At 41.8% G+C, this 16,816-nt stretch overlaps 1 protein-coding gene across 1 annotated transcript; it reads right to left on the bottom strand.

The window, feature by feature from the left end:
* Window positions 1-1,858: 1,858 nt before the first annotated feature.
* Window positions 1,859-9,022, bottom strand: LOC124110954 (elongation factor 1-alpha, oocyte form-like). Its single transcript, XM_046470459.2, has 7 exons — window positions 8,792-9,022; window positions 5,620-5,773; window positions 4,958-5,137; window positions 3,945-4,404; window positions 3,470-3,561; window positions 3,187-3,351; window positions 1,859-2,762 (listed from the first exon to the last, which is right to left on the bottom strand). The coding sequence occupies exons 2-7, from the start codon at window positions 5,761-5,763 to the stop codon at window positions 2,412-2,414; spliced, it is 1,392 nt and encodes a 463-aa protein (XP_046326415.2). The 5' UTR covers window positions 5,764-5,773; window positions 8,792-9,022; the 3' UTR covers window positions 1,859-2,411.
* Between the last annotated feature and the right edge of the window lie 7,794 nt (window positions 9,023-16,816).

The following is a 16,816-nucleotide window of genomic DNA, read 5'->3' as shown; positions in this document are numbered from 1 at the left end:
CAATGGGTGAATGATTGCTCTATTCCATGTCTCTGGACAGATGTTATTCTCAAAGCAATGTGTAAACATTCTAAACAAGATGTCTATACAGGATGCATTTTTGAGTGCTCCAGCTGGGATCAAATCTACTCCTACCGATTTGCCACGCTTTTCCCTGGTAACTGCTTGCTCGACTTCAGCTAGAGTAATTGGGCAATTCAAGCTTGTTATATCAACGTTATAATCAGGTTCGATATTACCATTATACAGCTGTTGACGTATGTATTGAATATGTTGATCATCAAAGTTTCCATCTGCAGCATATATATCTATAAAAGATTCCTGCCAGGTCTCAAGCACTAGCCTCTTATCTGTTACTGTGCCATTGCCCTTCACCACTTCCCATGGGATTTGACTTGACCTCTCATTACTGACACCAATCTCTCCTATGACCTTCCAGAACTCTTTACTATTGGTATGTTCATACTTTTCCAGTAGTTTCTTTTGACTTGCTAATTGATATTATCTCTTTGTAGAGTTCGATCAAATGTTTTCCTAGCACTAACGAAAACATGTCTAAGTTCACGTTTACGAACAGTGGAACAGTTTTGTTTTGGAATCCGACTACAGAGCGTGTGTTTTCAGCACTTTCAAGAATATGCAATTTGAAATGGGTAAACAATTAGTGGAAAGTATGAATATAGTAAGTGATTACAGCAACAACAAAAAACACAATCAGATATACACTACTTGTTTATTCATTCCGACATCAATACTTGATGCATTAATTAATAAGGGCAATGTTGTATGTCCTTTGGATGACACATTGTTTTTGTTTTTTTAAACAATATTTATTTGCACTTGGTACAGTGAAAGGGGATTGATAACAGGCAGAGTCTACATAAATATCTCTCCCCATCAAAGTTCGAACAAAGAGCAGTAGTATATACATTATAAGTAGTATAAACTTGATATTAAGTAACATGTGGTACATCAAAGAAAAAACGGTTGTTGGTGAGATATATATCAGAGTGCATGCTTAGACAATTGTTTTGCTCCTAGAGAGCAAAGTGAAGGTCAATTCTTATAATTTTTTTATCACAATTTCTTACCTCAAAAGATATAGGCCTAGATCTAAACACAATTTTATTTAGTACGTGTGACTTCATGTTTACACTGACAGCCATACAACAACCAGCTATATCGCGGAGTAAAATAGTTCCTCAAAAAGAGAGGTGACATGGGCGTATGGATGCACAACTTGCTCTCCAGAAACATCTTACGCAGCACATGTGTTCAAATCATATCCTCATTAGATGAGAAAGGTCTGTAAAGAACTACCTCAGTAAGTCAGTCACAATGACAGCGCGTCGTAATACATTTACATCAAGTACAAGACGTCAAAATGGCCGACACGATAAACGTGACGGGAGAGATTTCCGAAGTTGTTGATGAACCTTTGGCGGTTACATGTGTTAGTCATCATTGATCAACTGGCCGATCATTGAAAGGTGAATACAGATGCGTCAAACAGACACAAAGGTAAATTCATAGATTGCTGGAGGAGGTCAATGTCAGCCTAGGCACGGATCGAGTCGATACTACGATAGTTTAGATGTGCATTTCTTCGTTTGTTCATTAGGATGGGCCGTAGCGAGGATATTCGTAAACAATCATGCAGTCACGCTCTCTGACATTTCTCAAAGTATACTGAAACGCTGAGACCAAGAATAAAGGTTCTAAATGATCAGAAAGAACGCTTATGCATGTTTTCGTGCTAGGGAATTCCCAGGGGTTTCCCCAGGAATGTGGAAGTAGTCCGTCAGTGTTTACGTCATTTCAAGAACACGGTCTCGTGAAAAACTTATGAACGTCAAATTGTGTCGTTCATACACTTATGAACGTCAATTTCGCGGTCATGTGACCGATCTCTCGTCCAATGGAAAAGCCGTATATCGTGTTAACTTCAAATAAAAAAAATATAACAAATTAATCTCAAATTAATCTATCAGAAACTTACTTCTAATAGGCAACACGAGCAGCGTTTTAATACTTTTATTATCAATGAATAGAAAGGAGACATTTGTTCCCAACATGTGTAAATAATTATAGATTAATCTGTTGAAAATTATTGTTTTCCTGAGCTGCCAGGAAGGATATCCTTCGCCTCCTCAGAACCTGATTCTTCAAATTGTTTTAAAAGAGCTGTCTGAATGGTTTATTGGAATTATAACATGTGTGTTAAATGCGTGATAGGTTAGCTAAGATAGAGGTATATCAGCTCAAGTACACACTACTTTGCGAGTCTTTGCTCCTCCTGAACTCTTTACTTTATACTTTAGATGAAGAAATGCTGTACTATTTGCTTATAGTGATGTGATAAGTTAAGATTTAAGTGGAAATCTGCTCAATCAATATCAGAACAGTACAAGCTACAGAGCTTTCTTGGCAGCTTTGGTCACTTTACCAGGGCCTTCTTTCTTCTGGGTCACCTCCTTGATGATTCCAACGGCCACCGTCTGTTGAAAGTCGCGGACAGCAAACCTGCCCAGTGGAGCAAATTTGGCAAATGGCTCCACGCACATTGGTTTTGATGGTATCAGATTTATGATGGCAGCGTCTCCAGACTTCAAGAACCTGGGTCTGTCTTCTAACTTCTTGCCATTCCTACGGTCCACTTTCTCTTTAAGTTCCGCGAACTTACATGCGACGTGTGCTGTGTGGCAATCCAGTACTGGGGAGTAGCCAGCAGCGATCTGTCCGGGATGGTTCAGAACAATCACCTGTAAAGAAGGATAGTTTATGTGATAAAATTAAAACGACAAAAGATGGACAGGTTGCAGAGTTTAGCTTGCATGATGGGGTGTGTAGTGATTTGCTGTGATGTGGTGTGGTGTTGTATAATATGTGGCGAAGCATGCATTACTATAATGTGGGGAGTGGTTGGGTAGCCTAGTGGTTAACGCGTTCGGTCGTCACGCCGAAGATCCGGGTTCGATTCCCGACATGGGTACAATGTGTGAAGTCTCTGTTCTGGTGTACGCCGTTGTGATATTGCTGGAAGATTGCTAAAAGCGGGGTAAAACCATTCTCACTCACTTCTATGATGGAAGAACGTCTGGGTATTTTTTTTTCCTTTTTAAACATTTAGACAAAATATCTTTGGTTCAGAAAGCAACATTATGGAGGTCCTAAATTACCATTTACCTGAGCATCGAAACACTCTGCTGTGACTGGTGGGTCGTCCTTGCTATTACCCGTTACGTTTCCTCGACGTATGTCCTTGACGGAGATGTTCTTGACGTTGAAGCCGACATTGTCCCCAGGTAAGGCCTCAGCCAGTGATTCGTGGTTCCTCTCTACTGACATGACCTGAAATATCACCATGGATTAAACGTAGAAACTGAAATCATATATGAAGCTTTAATAAAAGAAATTCGTTTTATACTCAAGAAGAGGCGGCACTGTAGAAGTACCCAAGACGTGTTACCTCTGTTGTGATGTTAGCAGGGGCAAACGTAACGATCATTCCAGGCTTCAGAACTCCTGTTTCTACTCTGCCCACTGGTACAGTTCCAATACCTGACCGAAAAAACAATGTAAATGTCCTCGATTTTAATTTGGAGATAATGATACATATAATCAGAAAGGGTTTGATAGATTTATTTTGGGATCTTGATTGTTTAAATTTAAGTTCAAACTCTCATTTGATCATAAGGAACATTACTTCTATCAATCACTTCCACAACAATTGGGACGTCTCTTGATTGCGTTATGTCAATTCTAATAAAAATGAAAATAATATAATGAGTATAATATGCTCATTGACCTCCCACGTTCTGTGGATTTTTAAAAATATTAGCATAGAACAAAATGCCTTTCGAAAGTATACATATGACGTTTTTGGTACAAAAGACTCCCGGACATCAAGTTTTTTAACCAATCAGAATGCAGCACACACTCACCTCCAATGTTATAGACGTGTTGAAGTGGGAGGCGTAGAGGTTTTGTTAATGGTCTTTCGGGAGGTATGATGCTATCGAGGGCTTCGATAAGCGTTTTTCCTGAAGCTTTTACTTGTTTGTCACTAACAGTTTTCTCGGTGGACCAACCTTTATACCAAGGCATCTTTTCACTTTCTTTAAGCAGGTTGTCCCCATGCCAACCAGAGATAGGAACAAATGCCACTGATTTATTGTCAAAGCCAACCTTTTTCAAGTAGGCTTTAACCTCGGTGACAATTTCCTGAAACCTCTTTTCAGAAAAGGGTGGTACCGTACGGTCCATCTTATTCACGCCAACAATAATTTGTTTTACCCCCAGCGTGTAGGCAAGCAGAGCATGTTCTCTTGTCTGGCCGTCTATGGACATCCCACTTTCGAACTCTCCTGGTCCCGATGCCACGATGAGAAAAGCACAGTCAGCCTGCAAAGAGAAAGACATAATGGAAAATATGAACACAGATACCTTTAGTTAGGTGAAGGACGAGGGATCAGGGTTCCCTGGAATAATTAATCAGGGTAATTGGAGAAAGGTGACGGACGATTGATTTCTGTAAGGTGACATGTCATGAGATATCACGGTGACTTGTGTCACATTAAGGACAACATAACAGGTAAAATGTTAAAACACCATCTGAGATACCATGCCGCAGTTTAACATGAATACCTCACTCAGACACAGTATACTGACTCCAGTCCTTGTTGTAGCCCCTTAATGCCGAGCGCCAGGCAGGGTTACAACAAGTACCATCTTTTAACGTCTTGATTGAACCCCGGACCTTCCGCTCTCCGGAAGGTTACGACACTAGACCAATCAGATTGTGAGCAATGGTTGACCAACTCTGGTTGTTTTAGTAGTCATCTCATGCATTTCCAGTTATTTTACAAAGACATGGATAACATATTGAACAACATTACATACGCATGATCTATCCTCATTAATAAATGCAATATATAAACGCTGATCTCCCGCTTACCTGGGAAGTTCCAGTGATCATGTTCTTGATGAAATCTCTGTGTCCTGGAGCGTCAATGATGGTGATAAAGAACTTCTTTGTCTCAAACTTCCACAGAGCAATATCGATAGTGATACCCCTTTCTCTCTCGGCTTTCAGTTTGTCCAGGACCCAGGCATATTTGAAGGACCCCTTGCCCATCTGCATCAGAGTATAGCTACAGCACTCAACTAGTTTGGTTTATAATGTAGTGAATAATATCAATACACTGGATAGAAATGTTTATTGTATTGATGGCTGAGTTTATATCGACTTTATATCATCTAGCATTAGGTACCCGAACACATATGACAGAATGGAGTCACAATGACTGGCAATGGAGACAAGATAAGTTATTTTATAAGATAAATGTTGTTTCCGGCATTGATGTTCCTGGGAGTGAATGTGTTTTAAAGAACCAGGAACATTCTATTGGTGAAAACCTCGCATCTAACTGATACATTGTTTACAAACGTAACACGTAGATAGTTTGTGTCCATAATGTATACACAGCCTGATATTACAGAAGTGGAAGTGCAAAACATCATGTATACAAACAGTTTTAATTGTTTCACGAACTCTCCTGGGGTGCCAAGGTACCTGCATCTTTGACCTGGGTGAAATTAATGTTTAAGGCATCCTACCTCTTGGGCTTCTTTCTCAAACTTCGCAATGGTCCTTTTGTCAATCCCTCCACACTTGTAGATGAGATGACCAGAGGTTGTGGACTTCCCCGAGTCCACATGGCCGATCACAACGATACTGATGTGAGTCTTTTCCTTTCCCATAGTGTCTTTTCTGCAAGAGAGTTCCCATTTAGGTCACGTCATAACGTACCATGGTTATTACACTTGTTGATAGCTCAGGTTATTTTAAACTTAGCCGGTTGAATCAACAACTACCGCATCATTAAAATGCGTTAAGACCTCAATGAACAAAATGTTTGTCTATTTGAATGTCTTCGTCCGTTTTGGGTAGTGATTTTCTTATCAGAAGCGTATATGATATTAAGCAACGTTATTACGTAATTACCCAACCCAACTGCCAAAACATAGACGACGAGTGGGAGTGGGTTTATTCTCCCTGCAGTGTTTTATTGCAAGACAAACACAGACCACGAGTCGTTTATTTCTTATATCAGATATCAACATCTTAAATGTTTGTTTGTTTGTTTGTTGTTTAACGCCGCACTCAGCAATATTCCAGCTATATGACGACGGTCTGTAAATAATCGAGTGGGGACAGACAATCCAGTGATTGACATCATGAACATCCACGCAATTGGATGCATAAACCAAGTCAGAGAGCCTGACCACCCGATCCCGTTAGTCGCCTCTTACGACAAGCATAGTCGCCTTTTACGACAAGCATGGGTTGCTGAAGACCTATTCTACCCTGGATCTTCACGGGTTAATTATGTTCATAAAATATACAAGTTTATAACTATTTACCCGTATCTAAATAATGATGACTCTTTGAATACAATCCGTCGGCAATGTCGGACAAGTCCATTTTGTGAACAGGAGGTTAAGTTTGGTATTTCCTGAAAATACACTCACAACAAACACCAACACAATTGACGGCCATTTATCTGTACCTTTCTCCCACTGCAGGTTGCCAAATCTCTTCCACTTTTGGATGCGATAGTTCGGCTATTGCGCTTCTCTACGTTGTGCCCAGCTACACCTAAGGGGAACAACTCACTACCCTCACAAATAGCGTCGTCCAATTTACGTCATGTTCGAATCTCCAGAAATGACGACACGATAGAACAATGTTTTATAGTGAAATAAACCACGCCTTACTCTTCATTGTTATTTGCGAGTTACAGTGTAGATATCTCATATTTAGAATTAAGTAAGCTTGGAAACAGGACAAAGTATACTCATGATAATCCTTTTTTTCATTTTTACCAACAACTGTCATCTGTATCCGAATAATAACTTTATAGGTCTATAATTTTGTGTGGAACCTCATTCTGACACTGACACACAGTCACATAACGACGTTTGTTTATCTGCTTCGTCTTCGGAACACTCTACGGCTTTATTCCTATGATCACGTATGCAGAGCATGTTCTTTTAATTGCATGTTACTGCTCAGAGAAAATGACATAGGAAAATGATAATGCATAAATATTGTATGGGGAAAGTGATGCGGAGAGGAGCTGTTCAGCAAGTATGTCAGTGCAAGGACGTTATGAAAGCAGCTTCTATATCTCGAAGGAGGCTTAAGTCAAGGGAGACGTATATAAACTAAGCGGCAAAAGAAAGTATAGGTTGGCAATTTGTAATTTTCCTAAAAACAGCGATAACTAGTGGAAAGTGGGTATTGGGAATATGACTGCCCAGGGACGGGTAACAAAAAGCAACTCACCCGAACGCGCCACCTTTGACGGCGCTCGTGCGGTGACAAAAAAATGGTGAAACAGGTTTCCCGCCTATGGCATAAACTGCACGTGCCTGTTAGCTGTATAAATGCGTTCGTCTGCAGGGTATAATCACACGTGATGATAGCACACAAAAGAAAAGCCAAGACTGTCACAGGAGCAGATAGAGTGAGCCATCGGTATGGTCGAAATGGGGGCAACACAGGTCCAAATTGCCAGAAGGTTTGGTTGTACACCTTTGACAGTAGCCAGGCTGATTCAACGGTACAGGCAGACATGGAGGACACAGGACAGGCCTAGAACCGGACGACCCCGAATGACAAAACCACTGGAAGACGGTCAGATACGGCTCATTCACCTGCGAAACAGACGGCCATAATTGCGTTGGGACATCCCATTAGCTAACGTGCAGTACTACTACGACGACTTCGTGCTGCTGGAATCCGAGCGTATCGTCCTTTCCGAGGAATGGTACTGACTGCTCAACATCGACGCCTGAGACTGCGATAGGCGAGGCAGATTCGACGCTGGCAAGTGAGAAATTGGCGTCGAGTGCTGTATACTGATGAAACTCGGTTTAACTAGTTTCGAAATGACGGCAGAGAACGAGTTTATCGACGCAGAGGGGAACGTTTGGCTCCGGCGTGTATTCGAGTGGTGCCATGGTGTGGGGCGGTATTTGTGGAGATCAGAAGACTGATTTGGTGATTATACAGGGAAACCTGAACGCTGTGCAGTACAGAGACCAAGTGTTGCAGCCAGTTATGCTTCCGTACATCATGAAGTACATGCGACTTGCTAACTTTGATAAAACACTCCATACCATTCAAGACTTATATTCCTGGATAGTGCGGAGTATAGAGTATCGGAAATATTTTCGAACCATCTGTCAGTATGCACTTTGTTAAGGATGCTGTAACGTCAATATCGTTTCTTCAGACTATATCAGCCCAGCACTGTCAAGTACTGCTACCACACAAAGCCGCTTCATGCTGTGCTGACTAAACATCTTACAGGGATATTTACTTTCTTTTTTAAAAGCAAAACCAGTTTGGACCTATCGACACTTGCAAAATAAGAATGTGTGCAGTGTCCTCTACAATCGATGATTTGTACATATACTTTGTTTGGTTTGTCCACCTCTGAAAACCTCTGAAACTTCAGAGTTGGTCCTTCATTGACAATCTCACATAACAAACTACCATGTTTAAAACATACTCACCCCTTAAACAAAACAATAATGTTATGCTATTTTCGACCCATCCACAAGAGAATATGTTCTCACATTCATACAAGTTCTGTCAATGAAACGTACAAGTAATAGTGACCTTGCATTGGTAGCCTACATATATACCCGTCTGTTCAATGTGAATTGTAAACACACTAATACGTTGAAGGTTTTCTATAAACACTAAAAGACTACTCACTTAAAACACCGAGCGATGACAAATGGTGCAAACAGAAATCAGCTTGATCGTCTTGACTATCTGGCAGTCAGATGAACGGGTGTTTGTTACATCACGAGATCACGTGATATTGAGCTCTTACATGACACACATACATCAACAAACCAGCGAATCTGCTGCAAGGTGCACAGTGTTCTTGTTTCAACTTGTGTCATAATCGCAATGGTATTACTCGATCTGGTGGTTTGAAGCAAAGCAACATTAGACATGTGTCCGGTTATCATGTCTGAAGAAGCTTCAGAAAATGAAATGGGGAAATTGCGTTACCCTTAAATGCAAAACAGGTGACAAATATGGTGATGCTTTCTACCCGGATTGCCAACAGACAGGTATGCTTTAATTTAGGATGTATTCTACCCGGAAAGTCTACAGGGAGACAAGCATGTATTTATAGGGGTGTATTCAACCCGCAATGTCTACAGGGAAATAGGGAGGGTTCAATATGGGTGTATTCAACCCTGAATGTCTACAGGGAAACAGGCATTGTGTTGTAGGGATGTATTCAACCCTGAATGTCTACAGGGAAACAGGCATTGTGTTATAGGGATATATTCAACCCTGAATGTCTACAGGGAGACAAGCATTGTGTTATAGGGATGTATTCAACCCTGAATGTCTTCTGGGAGACAAGCATTGTGTTGTAGGCATGTATTCAACCCTGAATGTCTACGGGAGACAAGCATTGTGTTGTAGGGATGTATTCAACCCTGAATGTCTTCTGGGAGACAAGCATTGTGTTGTAGGGATGTATTCAACCCTGAATGTCTTCTGGGAGACAAGCATTGTGTTGTAGGCATGTATTCAACCCTGAATGTCTACGGGGGACAAGCATTGTGTTGTAGGGATGTATTCAACCCTGAATGTCTTCTGGGAGACAAGCATTGTGTTGTAGGCATGTATTCAACCCTGAATGTCTTCTGGGAGACAAGCATTGTGTTGTAGGCATGTATTCAACCCTGAATGTCTACGGGGGACAAGCATTGTGTTATAGGGATGTATTCAACCCTGAATGTCTACGGGAGACAAGCATTGTGTTGTAGGGATGTATTCAACCCTGAATGTCTACAGGAGACAAGCATGGTTCAATATGGGTGTATTCTACCCTGAATGCCTACAGGAAAACAAGTATGGTTCAATATGGATGTATTCTACCGGAATGCCTACATGGGGACAAGCATGGTTCAACATGGGTGTATTCTACCCGTAGCATCTACAGGGAGAGAAGCATGGTTCAACATGGGTGTATTCTACCGGAATGCCTACAGGGAGACAAGCATGGTTCAGTATGGGTGTATTCTACCCGTAGCATCTACAGGGAGACAAGCATGGTTCAATATGGGTGTATTCTACCCGGAATGTCTACATGGAGACAAGCATGGTTAAATAGGGATGCATTCTACCCGGAACGTCTAGAGGGAAACAAGCAAGGTTCTAGATATAGGGATGTATTCTACCCAGAATACCCGCAGGGAGACAAGCATTTTTAAACATGGTAGTATTCTACCCGGAGTGCCTAGAGGGTGACAAGCATGGTTTTATAGGGATATATTCTACTCGGAATGTCTACAGGGAGATAAGCATGGCTCAATATGGGTGTGTTCTACTCGCATCATCTACAGGGAGACAAGCATTGGGAGACAAGCATGGTTCAATTTGGTGTATTGTACCCTGAATGCCTACAGGGAGACAAGGATGGTTTTATATCGATATATTCTACCGAGAATGCCTGCAGGGACACAAGCCTGGTTCAGTATGGGTGTATTCTACCCGGAATGCCTACAGGGAGACAAGCATTTTTAGATATGGGTGTATTCTACCCGGAATGCCTACAGGGAGACAAGCATGGTTCAATATGGGTGTATTGTACCCGGAATGCCTACAGGGAGACAAGCATGGTTCAGTATGGGTGCATTGTATCCGGAATGCCTACAGGGAGACAAGCATGGTTCAATATGGGTGTATTGTACCCGGAATGCCTACAGGGAGACAAGCATGGTTCAGTATGGATGTATTTTATCCCGCAATAGCTACAGGGAGACAAGCATGGTTTCATAGGGATGCATTCTATCCGGAACGTCTACAGAGAGACAAGCATGGTTTTATAGGGATGTATTCTACCCGGAATGCTGTTGTAAAAACATGACAAAATACATACATACCATCCCATGTGATACCGTTAGGATATACCAGCTACCAAACATGTGATACCACTTGGATATTCCAGCTACCACCCATGTGATACCACTTTGATATACCAGCTACCACCCATGTGATACCACTTTGATTTACCAGCTACCACCCATGTGATACCACTAGGATATACCAGCTACCACCCATGTGATACCACTTTGATATACCAACCACCACACAGCTATCATGGACTTGCATGTTTCTTCACATATGATATATTGCCTGGCCGTATCTTCTACAGGAAAACAAGTATGGTTCAATATGGGTGTATTCTACCCGGAATGCCTACAGGGAGACAAGCATGGTTCAATATGGGTGTATTCTACCCGGAATGCCTACAGAGAGACAAGCATGGTTTCAAATTTGGTGTATTGTATCCGGAATGCCTACAGAGAGACAAGCATGGTTCAATATGGGTGTATTGTACCCGGAATGCCTACAGGGAGACAAGCATGGTTCAGTATGGGTGCATTGTTTCCGGAATGCCTACAGGGAGACAAGCATGGTTCAATATGGGTGTATTGTACCCGGAATGCCTACAGGGAGACAAGCATGGTTCAGTATGGATGTATTTTATCCCGCAATAGCTACAGGGAGACAAGCATGGTTTCATAGGGATGCATTCTATCCGGAACGTCTACAGAGAGACAAGCATGGTTTTATAGGGATGTATTCTACCCGGAATGCTGTTGTAAAAACATGACAAAATACATACATACCATCCCATGTGATACCGTTAGGATATACCAGCTACCAAACATGTGATACCACTTGGATATTCCAGCTACCACCCATGTGATACCACTTTGATATACCAGCTACCACCCATGTGATACCACTTTGATTTACCAGCTACCACCCATGTGATACCACTAGGATATACCAGCTACCACCCATGTGATACCACTTTGATATACCAACCACCACACAGCTATCATGGACTTGCATGTTTCTTCACATATGATATATTGCCTGGCCGTATCTTCTACCACGGTTGATACTGCCAACGTATTGTCAAAATATATTTATTCTACTGAAAGGAGATACTGCAAGGACGAAACAGTTACCCCACACGAGGAGCCGTCAGGGCATAGCCCCTACCCTTACACGGGCTATCATCGGGTCACAGATCACGTAGATCAACATCAGGACACACATCACTTCGACCGCCATCAGGGCACAGATCACCTTGACAACCATCAGCACACACATCACCTTGACAACCATCAGCACACACATCACCTTTACAACCATCGGGAAACACGTCATATGGCAACCATCAGGACACACATCACATGGCAACCACGAGGACACACATCACACATTATCAACAACTGTAAAGTAAATTAGCATAACGAAGCCGGTGCATCCACCCAAGGGAAGTTAATACACTAAGGGACATACTTGGGTGGATGCCCACTGGTGAATAACCATTGAGAAGCTATTAAGCAACCGCCGTACTGTATTACCTGGTAAAACAACGAGAGTCAGTCAAAGTTACATTGACATGGAGGCATTTATTCATTTAAACCTGAAGTCCCAAAGCGTGTCACGCATATACTACAATTAAATACAACTCACTGACGTTTTCAAAACAGATTTATCAGCTTTGAGGTGGCTTTTGGGGATCTGTTATTAACAGAAAGTAATCGTATTGTGAATACTGTATATGTCGTCTCATGTCTCTGACATGAAGAGATCCTATCTTTATGCTGGTAAAAAAACCTAAAAAAACATAACTAACTATTGTGAAAGTGTTTTCAATTTCTTTTTTTCAACTTAATCTTTTAAATATCGATTCTGATATCGATAATGAAGCTATCACTACAGCTTTGAGGTCATCGTTGTCGTCATAGCACTTTCCACGAAGGTGTTCTTTCAGTTTAGGAAACAGGTGGGAAAGAGGTGCCAGGTTTGACGAGTATGGAGAGTGAGGAAGCTTTACAAACCCACATTGTCGCACAGCAGCCTTTACAAGTCGAGAGGTGTGAGAAAAGGCGTTGTCATGAAGTAGAAGAGTGAGTGAGTGAGTGAGCACGGCTTTAACAGTATTCCAGTTATATCACGGCGTGTCAGCTTAATGTGGGAGGAAAGCCCGAAGCGATGCAGGTCTCAGACGTTTACCACTTCGGTGAAACCCACGAGCACGGGTATGGTGCTGACGAACCTAGAAACATAATCGAACCCACAATCATAGGTTTCTGACGTGCCCAAGGGACGCAACTCTGCATAGCGAATTGCGGCGCCTAAGACGACTAGGCCACCCGTGTCCCCTGTGGGAGTAGTAGTAGTAGTTGTGGCAGTATTATTATTATTATCAGTAGTAGTAGTAGTAGCATTAGTAGTAGTAGTAGCAGCAGCAGCAGCAGCAGTAGTTACGGTGTTATGGTAGCAACAGCAACAACAATGAGTGAGTCCACATCGAGCAGTATTAAGTTATCACGGCGTCACATTAACGTGGAGGAAATGCCTGGATGGAGGTTGACGATGCTTACAAGTTTGGTGAAACCCCATGCATACACATGGTGCTACCAAACCAAGGGCCATCATCGTTGTTAGTATGGGATTCGAAATCACAACATTGGCATCCTTGTCCGACCGGAACTCGACGGTTGGTGTGTGTGAAGAAAGTACAGATGAAGTGTGTACAGATAGTAATGTGAATCTGTCCTGGATATTTAACATGTCAAGGCTGTGATACCGATTTGTTTTATCACCATGTGGTCGTATAAGATAACTGGGACATGTAAGACGAATACTAACGACTATTGAGCTGCTTGCTCAACTACTCTAATGGCTTGTTTACAGTTTCTGAGAAACGACGACATGCCATTCAAGACAAATCAAACATCGACTTACAATGTACTCGTCATCATACTGAGTGATCCTGAAAAGAAAGTTTGCACAAATTGATAAAAAATAATCACATTTTAGGAATAAATATTCAAGATATATGAGTTTAATTTATTTAGGTTGTATTTCGAGAAAAAACAGAAGCAGAAGCTCAAACAGGATCTCTTTTCGCGATCTCAACAAAATGAAAGTTATATCAACATGACATTAACATGATAAAAAAAGATTTTCCACAGCTGTGACAGGGCATAAAATGGCACAATCACTTCTATTCTGACCATTACAAGGATAAAAATGAAATTCCAATTTCATGCTTTTTATAGGAAATAGGTGTTAGATAAAACCAAATCACCAATATGACAGCCTGCTTAATGAATCAGAACAGATCGCGTGGAGATTGCGTTTGTACATATAATAAAGGTGACGCAACGCAAATACAACCATCCCCTAGTATGATGAATTCATCTCTTAGGGGCATACCCCGGGTGTTTATTAAGAACCCTAAATAGACTTATTATACAGGACAGCAATAAATATGTTATACATATTAATGTCATTTTAGCTAGGTGGGTCGATCTACGGTCGACGTGACTGACATATCTTTTACTGATAAATTCGTGAATAGATCTTCCAATCCATACTACAACCGTTTGTGTGCTGATCCGCTCTTGGGATTGGCATTTCTCCGTACTTGCTTTCATCAAATCTCACAAATTCTCAAATTGGGACATAAATATTTTACCATTCCGAAAAGTCGGAATTAAAAATGCATTAAAAATATTTTGAAATGAAGTACACTAGGCACATACAAAATCAATATAGCCCCATGATTTATGTACAGGACTGCTTAAGAATGACCCTCTATGTTCAACGATGATTCCGGAGTCGGCCTCAGAAAAGGAAAGGAAAAGAACCTCTTATCGCAAAGTTTATGTAATAATTCCCGACGTCGATGACCTTGACCCCATGCTTATATTGTCATCTCTTGTTTGTTTGGGCTCTTCCGCGAATGCCGTGTTTATACTGGTCAATTTCCATAGACAGGCACAGATTCAATGTAATCACCGCTAAACCGTTTCTCATCGATCTAGCTAACTCAAAACGTCAAAGACGTTTTTTCTCAAGAGTCAAATCAAATCGAGTAAATGTATTTGTCTTCAAACGTTCCCAGTAATTATGTAAGTACGCCCGTCCTATAGCTGAAGACAAGGGAAGGAGGGTCGAATCGGGAAGTACGGGAGTCGGCCTTGGCATACCGTGGCGGGAAGCGCCAGGGGGTTATCACAAGAATTGATCATTTTCGACATCAAAAGATAAATCGGGCGAGAGCTTGCTGACCACTGGGTGCAGGTCCCCATCATCAAATTCGGACACCACAAGCAGCAGAAACTGGCCATCGATCGGAACAGCATTGGGCCACCTTGGTTCCTCGCTGGGCTGAATGCGCCATTTACTTGGGTAATCTACTCTCGAAAATGTGAGCTTTGTCTCTGAACGCATGCAGGGAAGCTTAATAAAGATAGACTTGTCTCTCGTAGGCATGCAGACAGTGGTGCTGTTAAGTGTGTCATATCTGGGGATTGGAGCTGCGAAACTGCTGACGATGTAAAAACAGATTCACCCAGTTCTTTTATAAATAACCGCCGGAATAGTCTTTATTAAAGAACCAAGGGACTGAATGAGAACATGAATGGCGTTTTACTAAAAAAGGATGCAATATTACAATGTCACCTTATTCGAAAAAAGTAGTGAAACGAGATCAAAGTCAAACAGCCATTCGCTCTGCAGAGTTGCATCCCTTTGTCACGCCAGGATCCGCTGAGCATGTCTCTATTCGCCCTGATCTTAATCCTTTGCTTGTCGGGCGGTCGGGTAGCCTAGTGGTTAAAGCGTTCGCTCGTCACGCCGAAGACCCGGGTTCGATTCCCGACATGGGTACAGTGTGTGAAGCCCATTTCTGGTGTCCCCCGCCGTGATATTGCTGGATTATTGCTAAAAGCGGCGTAAAACCATACTCACTCACTCACTCAAAGCGCACATGATGAATATGATACAGTAAGGATTAGTATTTGTGAAAGAGTTGAGTTTCTGAGCTATACATACAGCTTTAAGACATACTCACTCACCCAAGAGCTGCTGATAATCGCTCACTTTGTCAGCAGCTACCTGTGGTCTGGGTATGCACCAAAGTCGTAAATCTGCAATGCCTATTAACGACAGAATGTGGTGACACACTGACAATGGCACATCAACAAATCAAACATAACAGGTTGGCAAACACACAAATATCCGTTAATAATGACATTAAATTATGTTGGTCTTAGGCTCAAAACCCGGAGTGTCTTGCTTGTGATTCTTGCTCTGTCAGTACTATAGACCTTTGTGACTCTGGGCACACGACCATGTAACTAATAATAGTAAGAAAAAACTCGCAACGAGGCCAAAGATTAGTTACACGACCCTGTGCTTTGTGCCTCTGTCCCCCATTAAGCTGTGATAATGTTCAAAGCGGCGTAAAACTCTCTCATCCCAACTGAAGTAATCCTCTGTGTTTGGTTTGGTTTCTTTGCTGTCAGAATTATCATCTTCTAGTTATCAGAGTAGTACCATGCTCCTGAGATAATATTTATGTATGAAAAGTTCCAAACCACAAGATGTGTCAGTTTGGACTTTCCTTATACTTTAAGGTGATACGCCATGATATTACTGAAGTACTGTTCCAAGCGGCATTGAACCAAACTCCAAACAATAGGGTATGATAGAAACAACTGCAAATAGAGTGAGTGAGTGAGATAGTGAGTTGGGTTTAACGCCGCTTTTAACCGTAATGCAGTTATATCACGGCGTGTCAGCTTGATGTGGGAGGAAAGCCCGAAATGATGCAGGTCTCAGACGTTTACCACTTTGGTGAATCCCAGAATCACGGACATGGTGTGGACAAAC

This window comes from Haliotis rufescens, unplaced genomic scaffold (assembly GCF_023055435.1).
Source record: "Haliotis rufescens isolate VD_foot unplaced genomic scaffold, xgHalRufe1.0.p SCAF_1, whole genome shotgun sequence".
NCBI classification, from domain to species: domain Eukaryota; kingdom Metazoa; phylum Mollusca; class Gastropoda; order Lepetellida; family Haliotidae; genus Haliotis; species Haliotis rufescens.
This window is presented reverse-complemented; position numbering and strand designations above follow the sequence as displayed.